General features: G+C 34.1%; 2 protein-coding genes across 4 annotated transcripts in view; both read left to right on the top strand.

The window, feature by feature from the left end:
- Positions 1 to 15,603, top strand: part of LOC126769487 (uncharacterized) — a 1,339,673-nt gene that overhangs the window by 760,508 nt on the left and 563,562 nt on the right. Inside the window, exon 4 of one of the 3 annotated variants that reach the window (XM_050488334.1) lies at positions 7,006 to 7,191. The exons of the other annotated variants lie outside the window; for them this stretch is intronic. Within the exon in view, the coding sequence (XP_050344291.1) occupies positions 7,006 to 7,191 (186 nt within the window). The remainder of the gene's footprint in view (positions 1 to 7,005; positions 7,192 to 15,603) is intronic. 3 annotated transcript variants of the gene reach the window in all.
- The window catches only part of LOC126769557 (40S ribosomal protein S12, mitochondrial-like), a 129,880-nt gene continuing 115,145 nt past the window's right edge, over positions 869 to 15,603 (top strand). The window contains exon 1 of the mRNA XM_050488428.1: positions 869 to 934. The gene's annotated coding sequence lies outside the window, so the exon portion shown is untranslated. The remainder of the gene's footprint in view (positions 935 to 15,603) is intronic.

The raw sequence follows: 15,603 nt of genomic DNA, 5'->3' as shown, positions 1-15,603 counted from the left end.
TAATAACACTTCTCAAACGTGATGATGAAGGATAAAAATTGTATAGGAACGCTTGTGTTAGTTATAATTCTATTTATAATAACTATACCTAACCAATCCATGGTAGACCAGCGTATTTTTTTATATAGGTATGACGAGTATATGGGCCACCTGATGGTAAGTGGTCACCAACGCCCATAGATATTGACATTGTAAGAAATGTTAATCATCGCTTACATTGCCAATGCGCTACCAACGTTGAGAACTGAGATGTTATGTCCCTTGTGCCTGTAATTACTGACTCACCCTTCAAACCAGAACACAATACCATGTACTGCTGATTTGCGATAGAATATCTGATGAGTGGGTGGTACCTACACAGACGAGCTTGCACAAAGCCCTACCACCAGTAAATACATGAAATATAGGAGTATACTCCACCTGGCGTGGTGAAGTATACTCCATACCTTCTCCATAATTGGCAGTAAGACATTTAAGATCTGTTACTTCCTTTTTATATATAATACATATTTAAACAATATAGATTATGAATATTCAACATTATACTATCAATTCGTTAATGTTACGAAAATATATCATAAGTTTTCTTCTAGAAGTCTTAAGAATCCTTCCAAGAATTATTATTATTGTTGATAATAATGTGCAGTTATTTGCAATAACCGAACGCATAGTATGAGATGTTGAATTGACAATTGCGATAAAGTTGTACCATTTGTGAGTGGTATTAAAGTTATTCTTACACAAATATGATTTACAGCGTTTCTGGGAACAGACAATGCTCCCGTAGCGCAACTCTTCCCTATTGTCGCCTGTGGACTTTTTTTTCTAAATAATTTCGAAGCAACGTTATCAGAAAGGATAATTTCAAATCTATGTGTCCGTCGTGTGCGGACAATGCCCACTATTAGCGGATTATAATCCGCAAAAAGAGCAGGTACTGTTTCAGACACAGTCCAAGTTTAGTGTATACGCGTTTTGTAAATGACGCTCTGTATAAATATTTTTGATGAAAAAAAATTCTTTAATTTTTTACGACCGATTTTTTGATCGCTAGTTCACTTTTCAAAATAACATAGTCCCATCGATAAATCAGCCCCAAATCAACAAATTCAGAATAAAATAAGTACGTTACTAATTCTTCTATTCTAGTCAAATCAAATCTTATACCTACAAATGTATTTGTACTATTGTCAACTGTCGCTTTGATTTAATTGCATATGAAATCAACAAATCTTAAAACACGTCCAACAAGTGTTCAGCTCGTAACTTGTATCGATATTATAATATTTGCTTGCGCTAGACAGATGCAAGCCTCTCTCCCGGGAGACACTTGGCGACGATTTTCTCAAACAATAACATTCAGCCGGACACTACGTGATATTGCCTTCGACTCTACTATACGTTTGTTATTTTAGTTGTTGCTCAAATAATTTTAACTTCTGAATATGTTTCGGGTTCCTGGAATATTTTTAATTTGCAAAAAATAACATCTATTTTAAAAATAACAAAACAATCTATAATAATCATTTGTTGTTCTGACTAGGTAACTAGGGAAAAAAAATCTTGACTTTATATATGTACATATAATAAAACTGTAACGGCGATATATATACGTTAAATTTATACCATACAATGTCATTAAAACCGAGCCGTTAAATTGCAAGAAATGAAATCGATTGACAATCTACCGTTTAATTATAATATCACTAGTGAAATTATACCTGCGATATATATATATAAGATAGGTTATTGAGGATGCTCAAAATGAACCACAAATTGTTTCTCTGAAAATACAAAGAAACGACATTTAAACTTCACTAATATCGCCTCCTCTATTATATCTCTTTATTTTCTTACAAAATCAAAGTTCAAAATAATCTAAACATTATCCGTCATTCTGTCATTCAACCATCAAATGCGCGGCAAACTGACTTTTAGTTACAGATTAAAAACGCGCGGAGCGCAGCAAATTTGGAATAATGAAATGTCATTTCATTACATCTCCCCCCCTAAGAGCGAAAATTCTAAATAATATAATCTACTATAAACGAAAATTTTAAATTATCTAATCTACTATAAACGAAAATTCTAAATAATATAATCTAGAAGTTATCTTCATATTCGTTTTCTTCTACCTCATCTGCTGTGATACGTTGTAATTTTGTTATGTGAAATAAAGTTGATTCTGTTTTCTTGTTGCCAGTGTCAATCCTATAAATGGATTTTGATATTTTCTCTATTATCTTGAAAGGGCCTATTTTTAATTCGTCTAATTTTTTCTATTCAGTCTATTTCCATTTTCTACATATACACTGTCTCCTATCTCAAACTCTTGCATTTTCCTATTTCTATCAAATATTTTCTTATTGTACTTATGGGATTTTATTGTATTCTCTAATGCTAATCTCCTATCAGCAATCCACTTGTCTTCGGTTTCTATTGTTTTAATTTCATTTGGTAGAATACTAACATTGGTTCCGTCCAGTAAATATTTTGGTGCAAAACCTGTAACAGAGTGGTCTGTTTCATTATATTTCTCTATACATTCTCTTGCTATTGTTGTCCATGTTCTCTTATTATTTTTCTCATTTATTTTACATCTTATTTTATTTACAATTGTTTGGTTTAATCGTTCGTTCAAGCCGTTCGAGAATGGTGTATTCACAGCTGTAAAAATTAGTTTAATGTTATTCTCCTGCAAATGTTGTTTAAATTCTATTGAATTGATGCCTGGATATTGATCTGTCAGAATTATTCTAATCTCATCTGTCTCTAGTACTTTGTTTGTTAATTTTATAAAGTCACTTGCGTTCTGTGTTTTTGAAGTTGTAATAAAAGCATATCTTGTGTAGTGGTCTACTAAAAGGTGTAAGTATTTTTTTGTGGACCTAGATCCCCCGAAGCCACCTATAGTATCCATTGACATTATCTCAAATGGTTTTGTCGCTGGTCCCAGTTGTGACATTAACCCAAATTTTCCTTGACATCTTGATTTATTTTTTATGCATATTTCACATGTTTTACAAATATTTATTATATTTTTTGTTAGGTTTTTAGCTGTATATATTGGACTTATTTTTTTCTGTAATAGTCTAATTCCAATATGACAATAGTCTTCATGCACCTTTTTTATTAATTCTTTACTAAATTTTTCTGAGAGTATAATCTTTTCATGTTTCTTTATTTTTTATAATAGATTTTATTTTTTTGTAGTAAATTTTGTTTCTTTTCTTTTATTGTTTCATTTTTCTCTTGATCTTCAACTATATCTTTCATTTGTATTAAATTAACTATTTTCAATATTTCCTCCTTGTTATCTTCTGATTCTAATACAGGGTTTCGGCTCAAACAATCTGCTTCTATATTTTCTTTACCAGGTATATATTTTACTGTAAAGTCATATTGAGATAAGTAATATGTGAGGTCACCCAATTCTTCATCTGTCCTGCATTTAATATTCATGTTTTCTAGAGGTTTGTGGTCAGAGTAAATAGTGAAATGTTTTCCAATTAGCCAATGTTGCCAGTATTTAACCGCTTCTTTCATATATTGCTTAAAATTCTCTGAAAATAGCTGGTGATGTTTTTAAGCCAAAAGGAAGGCAGGTCCACTGAAAGTGGCCATCTTGTGTCACAAATCCTGTTTTACTTCTATCTTCTACCCGTAGTGGTATAGCCCAAAAAGCTGAGTTTATATACAGTGTAGTAAAATACTTACAATTTCTAGTTTTAATAATCAAATCATCTATTAATGGGAAAGGTTGAGCTTGTGGAACAACAATTTTATTCAGTTCCCTGAAGTCTACACATAAGCGGGATTTTCTATTTTCACCTTTTTTAAATGCCAATGTCACTGGAGCAACGAAAGGACTAGGATTCTTCTATTAAATTATTATTTAATAACATGGATATTTGCTCTTCGATTTCTAATTTATCTTCTATTGTACATCTGTATGGTCTTTTACTGCAGTATCTATTTGTTAGTAAATCTATGTGAGCTTCATAATCTCTGACTGATCCTATATCATATTTGTCCTTAGCGAAAATTGTTTTATATTCCTTTAATATTTTCTCTATCTCAATTTTCTTTTCATTATCTAAATGGTCTGTCATACTTACAAATTCTTATGTTTATATGTGTTCATTAAAATTTATTGCAAATGTTTTTATATTCTTTTTTTCATTTCTGTTATCTTTAGACATTTCATCTATTTTATTTGTTATTTTCTTTTGTTCTATTTGCAAGTCCTCGTTTTGGGTTAATTTGAATTTCTTTATCATATCCAATCCGATTATAAAATCATCAAAATCATCATTTTCTACTATATACACATCCACCACTTCTTCTATATCAAATATTTTTATTTTTATTGTTATCAAGCCATCTGTTTTTTTCACACATATTCACATTTTCCTTTTTTTCTTTTAATTTAATCAGTCTTGAATTTATTAAAGAGATCTGTGAACCTGAATCATAAATGCCGCTCACTTCTAATTTTTTCTCTAATAAAAGTTTGATCTTGATTAATGGTGTACTTACTCGTTTTTTTTTTAATGTTTATATCTACGTCAATTATGGAGTTGTTATTTACATTCCTGGGTTTAAAAACCTTTTCAGATTCATTTTTATTTTTCTTGAACCAACATGACTCCTCCGGATGATATCTAATTCCTTTGTCCAGAGATTCACAGGTCTTACATGGCTTCTTATCATTAGTTTTATTTTTATAAAGGAATGTACCGCTTTTTATTGTAGTCGAGTTTTTCTTATACATCATACCTTCATATTTTCTTATCTCATTGAACAAATCAGTAGTGTCATTGAGTTCATCCCTGTTTAATTTATTTAATATAAACCCAGGTAAACCCGTTGCAATAAGATCTATCATTGTTTTAGAGTCTATAGATTTATTTATATCTAGTAGAAGTCTTTCTTTTTTTATAGCGTAATCAATTAGTAGTCCTTCTTTATATCTGAATGCAAGAGCATATGTGACTATATCCCATCCTCGGTTTTTAAAAGTTTCTAAAAATTTGTCTTTCCATTCAGTCCACTGTGCATTTATTGTAAGTTTTATGGTCATTGAGCTATACCAATCTAAACAAGATTTTTCTAAAAACAACCTCAATATGTCTATTTTTGTTTCATCTTTTGATATGTTAAAGCGCTCACATTCTTTTTCAAAACTCTCGATCCATTGCATTGCATTAGGATTCTTACTTGTGAATTTTTCAATAATAAATTTCTCTGAAATATGTTTTAGGTTATGTTGATTTTCTTTCTTCGTAGTAGTTTCTATTAATTTTTCCAAGATATATTGCAAATTGTCACTTTTGTCTACTGGTTGTTTTAAGCTCATTTCTTCTAAATATTGATCTAAAAATTGCATATTACCTTCTTCATCTAGATACGTTTTCTTAAGATCTTCATCCAATTTTATCCATATTTTTCTACTTTGATGCCTTTTCTTTATGCTATTTTTTATTTTTGAGAAAGTGTTCATCTTGATAATATATGTATGATGAGTCACCGGTTTCAGCTCCTCAGGTAAAACATAACATTTTCCTTCTTCTGTAGATATCGAGGTTATGGCTAATATATTAGATTTGCCATCATTTGATGCTATCATCGTAAATTCGAATTGCAGCCGGTCCATTTTAGTTAACGAAAATGTCGTTTTATAAGATAGGTTATTGAGGATGCTCAAAATGAACCACAAATTGTTTCTCTGAAAATACATTTAAAGTTCACTAATATCGCCTCCTCTATTATATCTCTTTATTTTCTTACAAAATCAAAGTTCAAAATAATCTAAACATTATCCGTCATTCTGTCATTCAACCATCAAATACGCGGCAAACTGACTTTTAGTTACAGATTAAAAACGCGCGGAGCGCAGCAAATTTGGAATAATGAAATGTCATTTCATTACATATATATATTATATATATATATATATATATATATCTAGGGCCGTCATCGATAAAGTAAAAGTGTCGTCGCCGTGCTTAGACGAAGTCTTTTGATTCTATTGCTTATTTTCCATCATTGATCATATGAATATAAATATTTTAAATACAGTAACAACTTATAAATGCCCCACTGCTGGGCTAAGGCCTCCTCTCCCTTTTTGAAGAGGAGGTTTGGAGCTTAAAAAACTTTAGTATTTTTCAAAACCGATAATTTGTTAGTATTATGAAACTTGTTAAAGCCCGTTATCGATAAAGCGGCAAGTAACATCAACAAATATATTATAACCAGGAAAAGTTTATCAACATCTAAACAAACAACAGTTGATTTAACCGTATCTATAAAAATGTATACAAATCCAAAATAGTTGTTTAACGGACCACACTTGATGTTCCCGCTGCATCGAATCGTACAACACCTTGACTTGTCAATCATACCTTTCAAGAACCGCTATAAAGTACACAACGCCCCACGAGATTTGATCACAGCCCACACGATTGATACAATTGCGAGAACGCCTTCAAAACCTTGATTTTAACAATATATTCGCGGTTAACAGTACACATTTAGCCTTTTCGTCATGCATATTTTCGATATCCTTATGTCTTTGTGTTAGAGTTCAAATTACAGTAAAATATCTAGGCTACATGACGATGGAAGATAATCCGAAACAGAGGGTTTTGCACCTGCTGTTTTATGAGATAAGAATATTGACTACGTGCGAAAAAAATATGAAAAAGATGTCAGCTATGTATTTTAAACAATACTCCTATTTGGATATGCTGTTTATTTATTTTTTAATGTGCAAGTTTTCAATTTATATCAGTTTTATTATATAGCAATAGCTTTTCCCTGTAATTCAGTTCGCATAGCAAATATGTTCCTGTAAATTATATACTTAAGACCTTAACCAAATCTAAGACTACCTCGATTTCTTCGTGACAGAAATAAGCCAACAGACAGAGCTACTTTCGCATTTATAATATTAGTACATATCATGAATCATGGTATTTTATTCTATAAACTTTTATTCAGCTACACAATACACAATCTATAATCCGTCGAGTGGCACCCATAACAGACTTCCTAACCGGCTCTAATCTCCAAGCAACATCAGTGTTGTCGAGAACGATGGCATCCCTCGCGCAGATGCACAAAACGGGTCCACATATCAAAAAGAGAAAATCAAGAAATCCGCTCAACGGAAATCCTTTCGCCAAGGTATGCTGACTATTTTACATACTTCTATTCTTTCATATCCGGTTACTATATTTAAAAAAAAAAACAATTCGTTTTGCCTTATGCATGAATAAAAAACATTTAAAAAATAACGTTCCGTAAGTATTGAAGTCATATCAAAATTATCGGTTACAGATGTAAAAAAATAATTCGTTAAATATAGAAACCGGGCTATAACAAACTCACTGGTGTTTTACTAATATTGTCCCTTCAGAAACACTCTCCATACTAAACTAACATTAAACAAAATTGGAAAAAAAAAATTCTATAAAATGCGTGTATTAGGTTTTTTTAAATTATTAATTTACAATTTTCAGTTAAATGTCACTATTAATATGGTCAGGCGCGCTTGTGTGAATACCACTCATTAGTTTACCGCCTCATATCAATAATTTGTATCGTTGTGTGTGTATATCGTTTATCGTTTGTTTTGTAGAGTTAAGAAGCTAGGTAAGGAACAGGCAAATAGGACATTACATCTTAGATTCCAGTCTGCGATACAAATATAAAATTAATAAAAAATTTTTGAAACACCACTCTCAACTTTAGGATGTAATTGTAACATATGAACAAGGGATGCCAAAACTTACTGCTATGAACAGCGCATTAGAAATATGCATAAAAGACAATGTGCACAAATATCTCTTATATTATGAAGGTTTTTATTTACCCATACGGAATATTAAGATATATATTTTTACATAGTCTCCTAACAATGTGTTTTACAAAACCTCGATTATTTAGCTAAATCGAGTAAATCTGTACCAAGCATATAAGCATCACTGAATATTCGTGTGTTTAATTTGTGTTTTTAATACAGTGCTTTACTTTGAAGTAAAATAACGTGAAAAACCTACAAGTGTATGTGTGTGTGTATTCACGAACAGTCGACGGAGCAACGTGATGAATTAAGCTCCAAACCTTCTCATTAAAGCATAACCCAGAACCCCTGTTATGTTTCCCTAAAAAGGCTCTTACTTTTAGTTAAATAAGGAACATAATTTCAGGGTGTGATACTAAAAACCTTGATCAGAAAACCCAAGAAGCCGAACTCCGCTAACCGTAAATGCGTGCTCGTGCGTCTCTCCAGCGGGCGAGAGATGATCGCCTACGTGCCGGGCATCGGACACAACCTGCAGGAACACAATATCGTGCTCGTTAGAGTCGGCAGGTTAGTGATGTGGTTCATCATGACAAATGGAGCAGTCGCCATAATACTGCAGCACATCTTGACTATAAATATACTTAGCTATAGATCTTTTTACAATTACAAAGGTGAGTGAGCCAGTGTAAATGCAGGCAAAAGATATATATCTCTGTTCCCATTATTGGTGCGTTGACGATGTAAGGAATAGTTAATATTTTCAAAATTCATGGGCGATGGTGACTACTTATCAACCTTGTGATTAGCTTTATAAGCGATCCATCAAACTAACCAAAAACCAAATGGATTAATATTAAACTTAACAAGTATCTGCTGCGTCTGCCACCAATAATGTATGATGAATTTGGGTTGGTTATCAATATCAGAGTTAAAGATTGTCCCGGTGTGAAGCTGAAATGCGTCCGAGGTAAATTCGACTTGCCGCACGTCATCAAGCAGAAAGTATAGTAGTCTGTTATATCCAGTTGTGTAAGGTTATTTGTAGCGAAATAAATCTAGTTTAAGTACAGGAATTAGTTTTATTTTTAGATTTCTTAACCTAAAAATAACTTTAATTAAGAAGCTAATATAACACTAATGTTCGCGCGGTGGATTATTGAAAATTTGAGTAGTACATATATGAATTTGCAAGTTTAGTACTGTTATTTTTTCACTCTTATTTCCATTTATTTATTGATATCATTCCGTGTGCATCTTAATAACTAATAAACATAACACAAATCGTTTGATGAACAGAGGCAAAAAAAATATTGAACGGTTTTGTATTTGCTTTTAAACATTTTATTTTAATTATCTACAAATTAAAAATACAATAAACCCATTTAAAGTAAATATAAAATAAATTATGTATATCTATCGATCATCTTTGAATACACAATAAACACTCATTCGTGAACCCGATTGGTCGGAAAGAAGCAAAAAGCGGCGCTTGCGCAAGCCGCACCCATTCTATTGTGACTTAATGGTATGTACTTAACTTTTTATTCAATGGGGACTTGAATGGGGTTAAGCTCGGTAGTCCACCTTATCTTTATGATACAAGATAGAAAAATCTATTGAAGATATTTGACTCGATATAGATATTGTTAGTGTAAACTTCAAATTGATTATAACTTTCTATGATTTTGTAACAAAACTAAAAGGTTTTAAATAATTAAAAGGTCAATTTATGTTTGGTCATTTATTAAATTTATTTCAACTTACAATTCTTTAGAGAATAATATTCTGCAAGTATACTATTTATAAGATTGCACAAACATCATTGCACAAACACCTTAGAGTTTAGAACTTATAGTTCAAAATAAAAAAAAATAAACACTATTATAATTCTAAATCTCTAAAGGAACGTCTTGTCACACACTATACACCTATTCGAAGACAGCAGACGTATGATCTTAGACAGGTCTTTTTTCAAATAAGTGACCTTGAGTGAATTGTGGATCTCTCGTAGTTTTCTCCTGTCACGGCTCTGCTTTGCAGCAAAATTATTCCTCTCTCTCTGTTTTCTATAAAAATCGTCGGCGTTCTGATTAGTTTGCACGGCACGACGCATTCTCGGATTATTACCGAGCAACGACCCTCCGTTCTTTTCGGCCATTGCTCTGAGGGCTTCCCTCTCGAACGCAAGGTAGTCCGGATCGTCTGATAGAGCGTCTACATCTATCATATAACTTGGACGCTTTTTTTTTTTGTCAGATACCGGAGACTTGGGTGGCGAAAATACGCACGTACTCCTTGAGACACTCATCGATTGCGACACATTTGAACTCGACGCAGGCGCTGGTTCAACAACGGGCACGTACATGGGCTGGACATACCCGATGTATGGGTACGGTTCAACACTGTGTTGCACTGTGCTTATACACGGATACGGTGGAAGCTCCGTTGGACGCTTTTTTTTTTGTCTGATCCCGGAGACTTGGGTGGCGATATAAAGCACGTACTTATAGAATTATTAGTCGATTGCTGCAACCCGGAATTCGAAGGCCCAGGCCATGGTTCAACAACGGGCACGTACATGGGCTGGACATACCCGATGTATGGGTACGGTTCAACACTGTGTTGCACTGTGCTTATACACGGATGCGGTGGAAGCTCCGTATTTGTTTGCGATGTCTTTTCACGTTTTACTATTCACAGATAGATCTAATGGTGAGTCCTCAGCGTATGGTGTCCAGAGAGCCATGATTACTTTAGTTAGTACGGTTAGTAGTTACGGTTGACTGCGAGTAACTAATGATGTTGTTGGTCGCCCCGGTCTTTTATTCTCGGGGGTGTGGTCTAATTGTGCAGGGCACCCCCACCCCGCTGCACGGGTTACTTCCGCTACCTGAACCAACGGGACACATCGGAAGAACAATGGGGTGACTTTCGGTCTATTATGAAGAGTTGCGTAGATTTTGCGTTTGCTATTAATTTGCTACTCAAGCTTGCTTGTTTTTGACACAATAGATAGAAAAATGTGAAGGTTGATTACAATGATATCAAGATGTCACAATTTTCTGATACAATATCGCGAAATGTTTTCAAATAATTTCTTCATTTTATTGTATGTACGATGCTCTACGTGTTCTTTGGTTTCATACTGATATTAATTTAAGTAATTTATTATAACCATTGCAGAAAAAATTGTTGGAGAATATGATTTTAGTTGCAACATTCGGTCAAATAGAAGTTAAACCATTCGTGAATAATGAAAGATAATTCGAACGATTCATAAATGTTATTCATGCAAGAACAGGAAGCAAATTACACCGTATGGCTCCTCTCCGGATGTAACTGTATTTAATTTTATATATATTAAGTTTTAGCCGACAACGCAGTCACGGAAAATTATGTACAACCTTGTAATACTCCAAGTATACTATTTATAAGATTGCACAAACACCTTAGAGTTTAGAACTTATAGTTCAAAATAAAAAAAATTAAACACTATTATAATTCTAAATCTCTAAAGGAACGTCTGGTCACACACTATACACCTATTCGAAGACAGCAGACGTATGATCTTAGACAGGTATTTTTTCAAATAAGTGACCTTGAATGAATTGTGGATCTCTCGTAGTTTTCTCCTGTCACGGCTCTGCTTTGCAGCAAAATTATTCCTCTCTCTCTGTTTTCTATAAAAATCGTCGGCGTTCTGATTAGTTTGCACGGCACGACGCATTCTCGGATTATTACCGAGCAACGACCCTCCTTTCTTTTCGGCCATTGCTCTGAGGGCTTCCCTCTCGAACGCAAGGTAGTCCGGATCGTCTGATAAAGCGTCTACATCTATCATATAACTTGGACGCTTTTTTTTTTCGTCTGATACCGGAGACTTGGGTGGCGAAAATACGCACGTACTCCTTGAGACACTCATCGATTGCGACATATTTGTACTCGAAGACGCAGACGCTGGTTCAACAACGGGCACGTACATGGGCTGGACATACCCGATGTATGGGTACGGTTCAACACTGTGTTGCACTGTGCTTATACACGGATACGGTGGAAGCTCCGTTGAACGCTTTTTTTTTTGTCTGATCCCGGAGACTTGGGTGGCGATATCAAGCACGTACTTATATAATTATTAGTCGATTGCTGCAACCCGGAACTCGAAGGCCCAGGCGATGGTTCAACAACGGGCACGTACATGGGCTGGACATACCCGATGTATGGGTACGGTTCAACACTGTGTTGCACTGTGCTTATACACGGATGCGGTGGAAGCTCCGTATTTGTTTGCGATGTTGACAAGGTTGACATACTCGTTCTCTGAGCTTGGGCCTTAATTTCGCAATTCTTTTCTTTAGATATGTCACTTGAAACGCGTGACGAACTTCTCTTAACTTTCGTCTGTCTCTGCTCTGTTTCACCGCGTAATTGTTTTTTTCTCTCTGCTTCCTGTACGAGTCGTCAGCGTCTCGATTCCTCTGGACCGCTCGCCTCATTCTCGGATTATTTCCAAGTAAGCTGCCTCCATTCTTCTCGGCCATAGCTCGAAATGCATCCTGCTTGAAAAGGCTTGATACTCGGCATCATCAGACAGCGAGTCGACATCTAAGTCCTCTGATTGCGATGTTGAAGGTGCGTTTCTGTAGTTCCAACTCTCGACCGGAGATATTTGGGACGGTGGGATGTTGCACTCATAACAATTGTAAGATCTATTTTCATGTTCTAAACTCGGTGGCTCTGATGAATATCTATAGTCAGGAACCTTGGAACCAGGTGTTGAGGTACTGTCTGGTGAGACTTCCTGTTTAACATTTGTAGTTAAGTCCAAAGGTTCCTCCGCGTAGGGGGTCCACAAAGCCATTTTTAGCATGTGTTGTTTTCTGAACAAATAGTCAGTAAACACTGAATGCAATTTTCTAACGCGTCTGTCTCATTTGTGGGCGTAAAAGGGTGTTGTGGAAGGGGTAATCCTCTACCTGCGGGACTCGTAACGGGACTGTAGGCGACATAAATATTAAATTTCCCCTTAAACAATAGGATTCTATTACTATTTTGCTGGGAGTAAGTCAAATATTACAGTTAGGAATGTCCAATGGAATAAAATAAGCAAAGAAATATAATTAGTAATTATTTAAATCAGTTACAGTCTCTTAATGTCATATATTTATAGCGGGATCAAAAAAATGTCCTTATGAATTGTTAGCGTTAACAAAGTCGCGTGCGACATGTTTACTTAGTATAAATTACAGCAGCTTTTGAACTACAGCCGAGAACTTGAGTACATTTTGTTATTTGAGAACCTTTATTTGCCTTTTATACAATTTTATCTTAATTCGAAACCTTTGTTCTTTGCTCTTGTATAGACTGAGCGAGTTGTGTTCAATTTATCGCAATGCGGTCGCTGTAAACAATAGTGGCATCATCCGAGTTTTCTGCTTAACACGAAACTGACGCAAAAGCTATCAGTAAATAAATCTTAAACATCACTCCAAGAACAAATTAAACGTTGATATTTGTGAATTGAGTTTATTTTATTTATTTACTGAAATAATTACACCGTCAAGTTATCACTAAGCCTTAAAATTAACAATTAAAAAATATGTACTTACGAATTTATACGTCTTTAAAAATCAAAGTTTCACATAAAAAATCAAAAATCAAACCTTCTCAACTAAATTTCGGTGATAAAAGTATGTGTGAGAAGTGAGCTATAAGAACGTAACATAAATGTTATATTTTTAAATACATAATTAGATAAGCATTTTTCAACCCGTCTGTGTTAGACAGTAACTTTCTGTCAAACACAGGACTTAAGTACCTAACTTAACAATCGCTAGGTAAAGACTCGACTTAAATAATTAATTAAGGAGAGAAGGTTTGGAACTCACTTAAACATTACATATAGAAACGTTGCTCTTATACTATATTGAAATTTAATTCATATCGCATCCAAAGAAGCTTTACTTAAAGAACCATATAACAATAAATGTATTATTATTAGGTCCTTACATATGAAATTGACGTTTTGTACGGGAGGAATATAAAGTTTTTTTTTTTTTTTGTAAAATATATTTAATTAATCAAAATACTGTTGCTATTCATACACTTTTGCTATCTCATAGATCCTTTTACTAAAAAACACCATGGGGGCGAGAATCAATAAACTCTTTGAAGGCGGTTTGGACCTCCGCATCGGAGTTGAATTTTTTTCCTTGTAAGAAGTTGTCCAAATTCCGGAAAAAATGGTAATCTGTTGGAGACAGGCCCGGGGGGTACGGTGGATGTCGTAGACATTCTAATTGTAGCATTTAACTTAGTGGTTGTTAATTGTACAGTGTGTGTCTTGCGTTGTCGTGAAGCAGCAGTGGCCTAGAGCGATTGACCAATCTCGGTTGTTTAGTTGCTAGTTCTTCCTTCATGGTTTGCAGTTGCTGACAATAGATATGCCGTAATAGTTTGGCCAGATTTTAAAAAGCTGTAGTGAACGACACCGGCGCTAGTCCACCAAACACTCATAAGTAACTTTTTCTGAGTCAATTTTCGTTTAGGGTAGGATTTGGCTGGGTTTCCAGGGTTCAGCCATAGCGACGAGCGCTTCCGATTATCGTACAGTATCTACTTTTCATCACAAGTAATGATTCGATTTAAAATCCCTTCATTATTGTGTCGGTTGAGCAAAGTAACACAGCAGTCTACGCGTGTTTGCAAGTTCGATTCACTCAATTCATGAGGTACCCATCGTTCAAGTTTTTTTACTTTCCCGATTTGCTTGAAATGAATTAATACAGTTTTATCACTTACCCCGAAGACTGCAGCTATCTCTGAAGTGCTTTGTGATGGATCCGCTTCCACAATAGCCTTTAATTCTTCATTTTCAACTTTTGTCTCCGACCGTCCACGGGGTTAGTTCTGAAGGTCGAAATTTCGTTATCGGTTATTGAAAATTTGAAAAAATACATATCGGAAGCTAAAGTTCAATAAATGACAATATTTAAAGTAATGCATCAACCCAAACAACTGGTTTTTCATGTTTTTGAATAATCTTTTGACCAATTGTAGATGCGTCTCACTTGAAACGTTTAAGGTATTATAACCCTTTCCTGTCACGGGATCAATATAGGACCACCGTCGGTTTTTATTTATATAATTGCAAAATTTCGACCGGAAGTTACGAGAAAGACGCATCAGTTGGTCCCCTGATGACGCTTCGATGACTTTTATCAAAGCACGCGCTGGACATCATTATCTGTTATGGGAACTCACCATTAGGGCCTTTAAAAAAATTAAATATTTTTAATTTGAAAGGGACTATTAAGCTTTATGCTTCCGAAAAAGAAAATTTAAATATAGAATAATATACTTTTTGAAATGATTACTATTCATTTAATTGCAGTAATTAAACCAAATTATAAAAAAAATATTTTTAAATACTCATTACTAATTTATTTTTGTTAATTTTCACGAAGTTACACATTTAAATATACAAAAGTCATTTATAGAAAGTTCGTGACAAAACCGTATCCAGTGTATCTCTTCGAAGTTATTTCAAATTGAAATGCATGGAATTTAAATCGTCTGCCGTCCAAAAAAACACTAACGGAAAATAAAATAGATATCAAACACACATTATTGTGAAACAGTTATACCATCCATCTTGAAATATGTCAACAATACAAAATGGTCGAACCGACCACTAAGTTTTGTAATGGGTTAACACAAATGGCAGGCGCGTGGGCATTCACACGTAATCTGTGCTATTATAATTCATTCTTTAACACAATATAATAAAACTT

This window comes from Nymphalis io, chromosome 7 (genome assembly GCF_905147045.1).
Source record: "Nymphalis io chromosome 7, ilAglIoxx1.1, whole genome shotgun sequence".
NCBI classification, from domain to species: Eukaryota; Metazoa; Arthropoda; class Insecta; order Lepidoptera; family Nymphalidae; genus Nymphalis; species Nymphalis io.
Note: the sequence above shows the minus strand (reverse complement) of the source record. Positions and strands in the feature narration are given on the sequence as shown.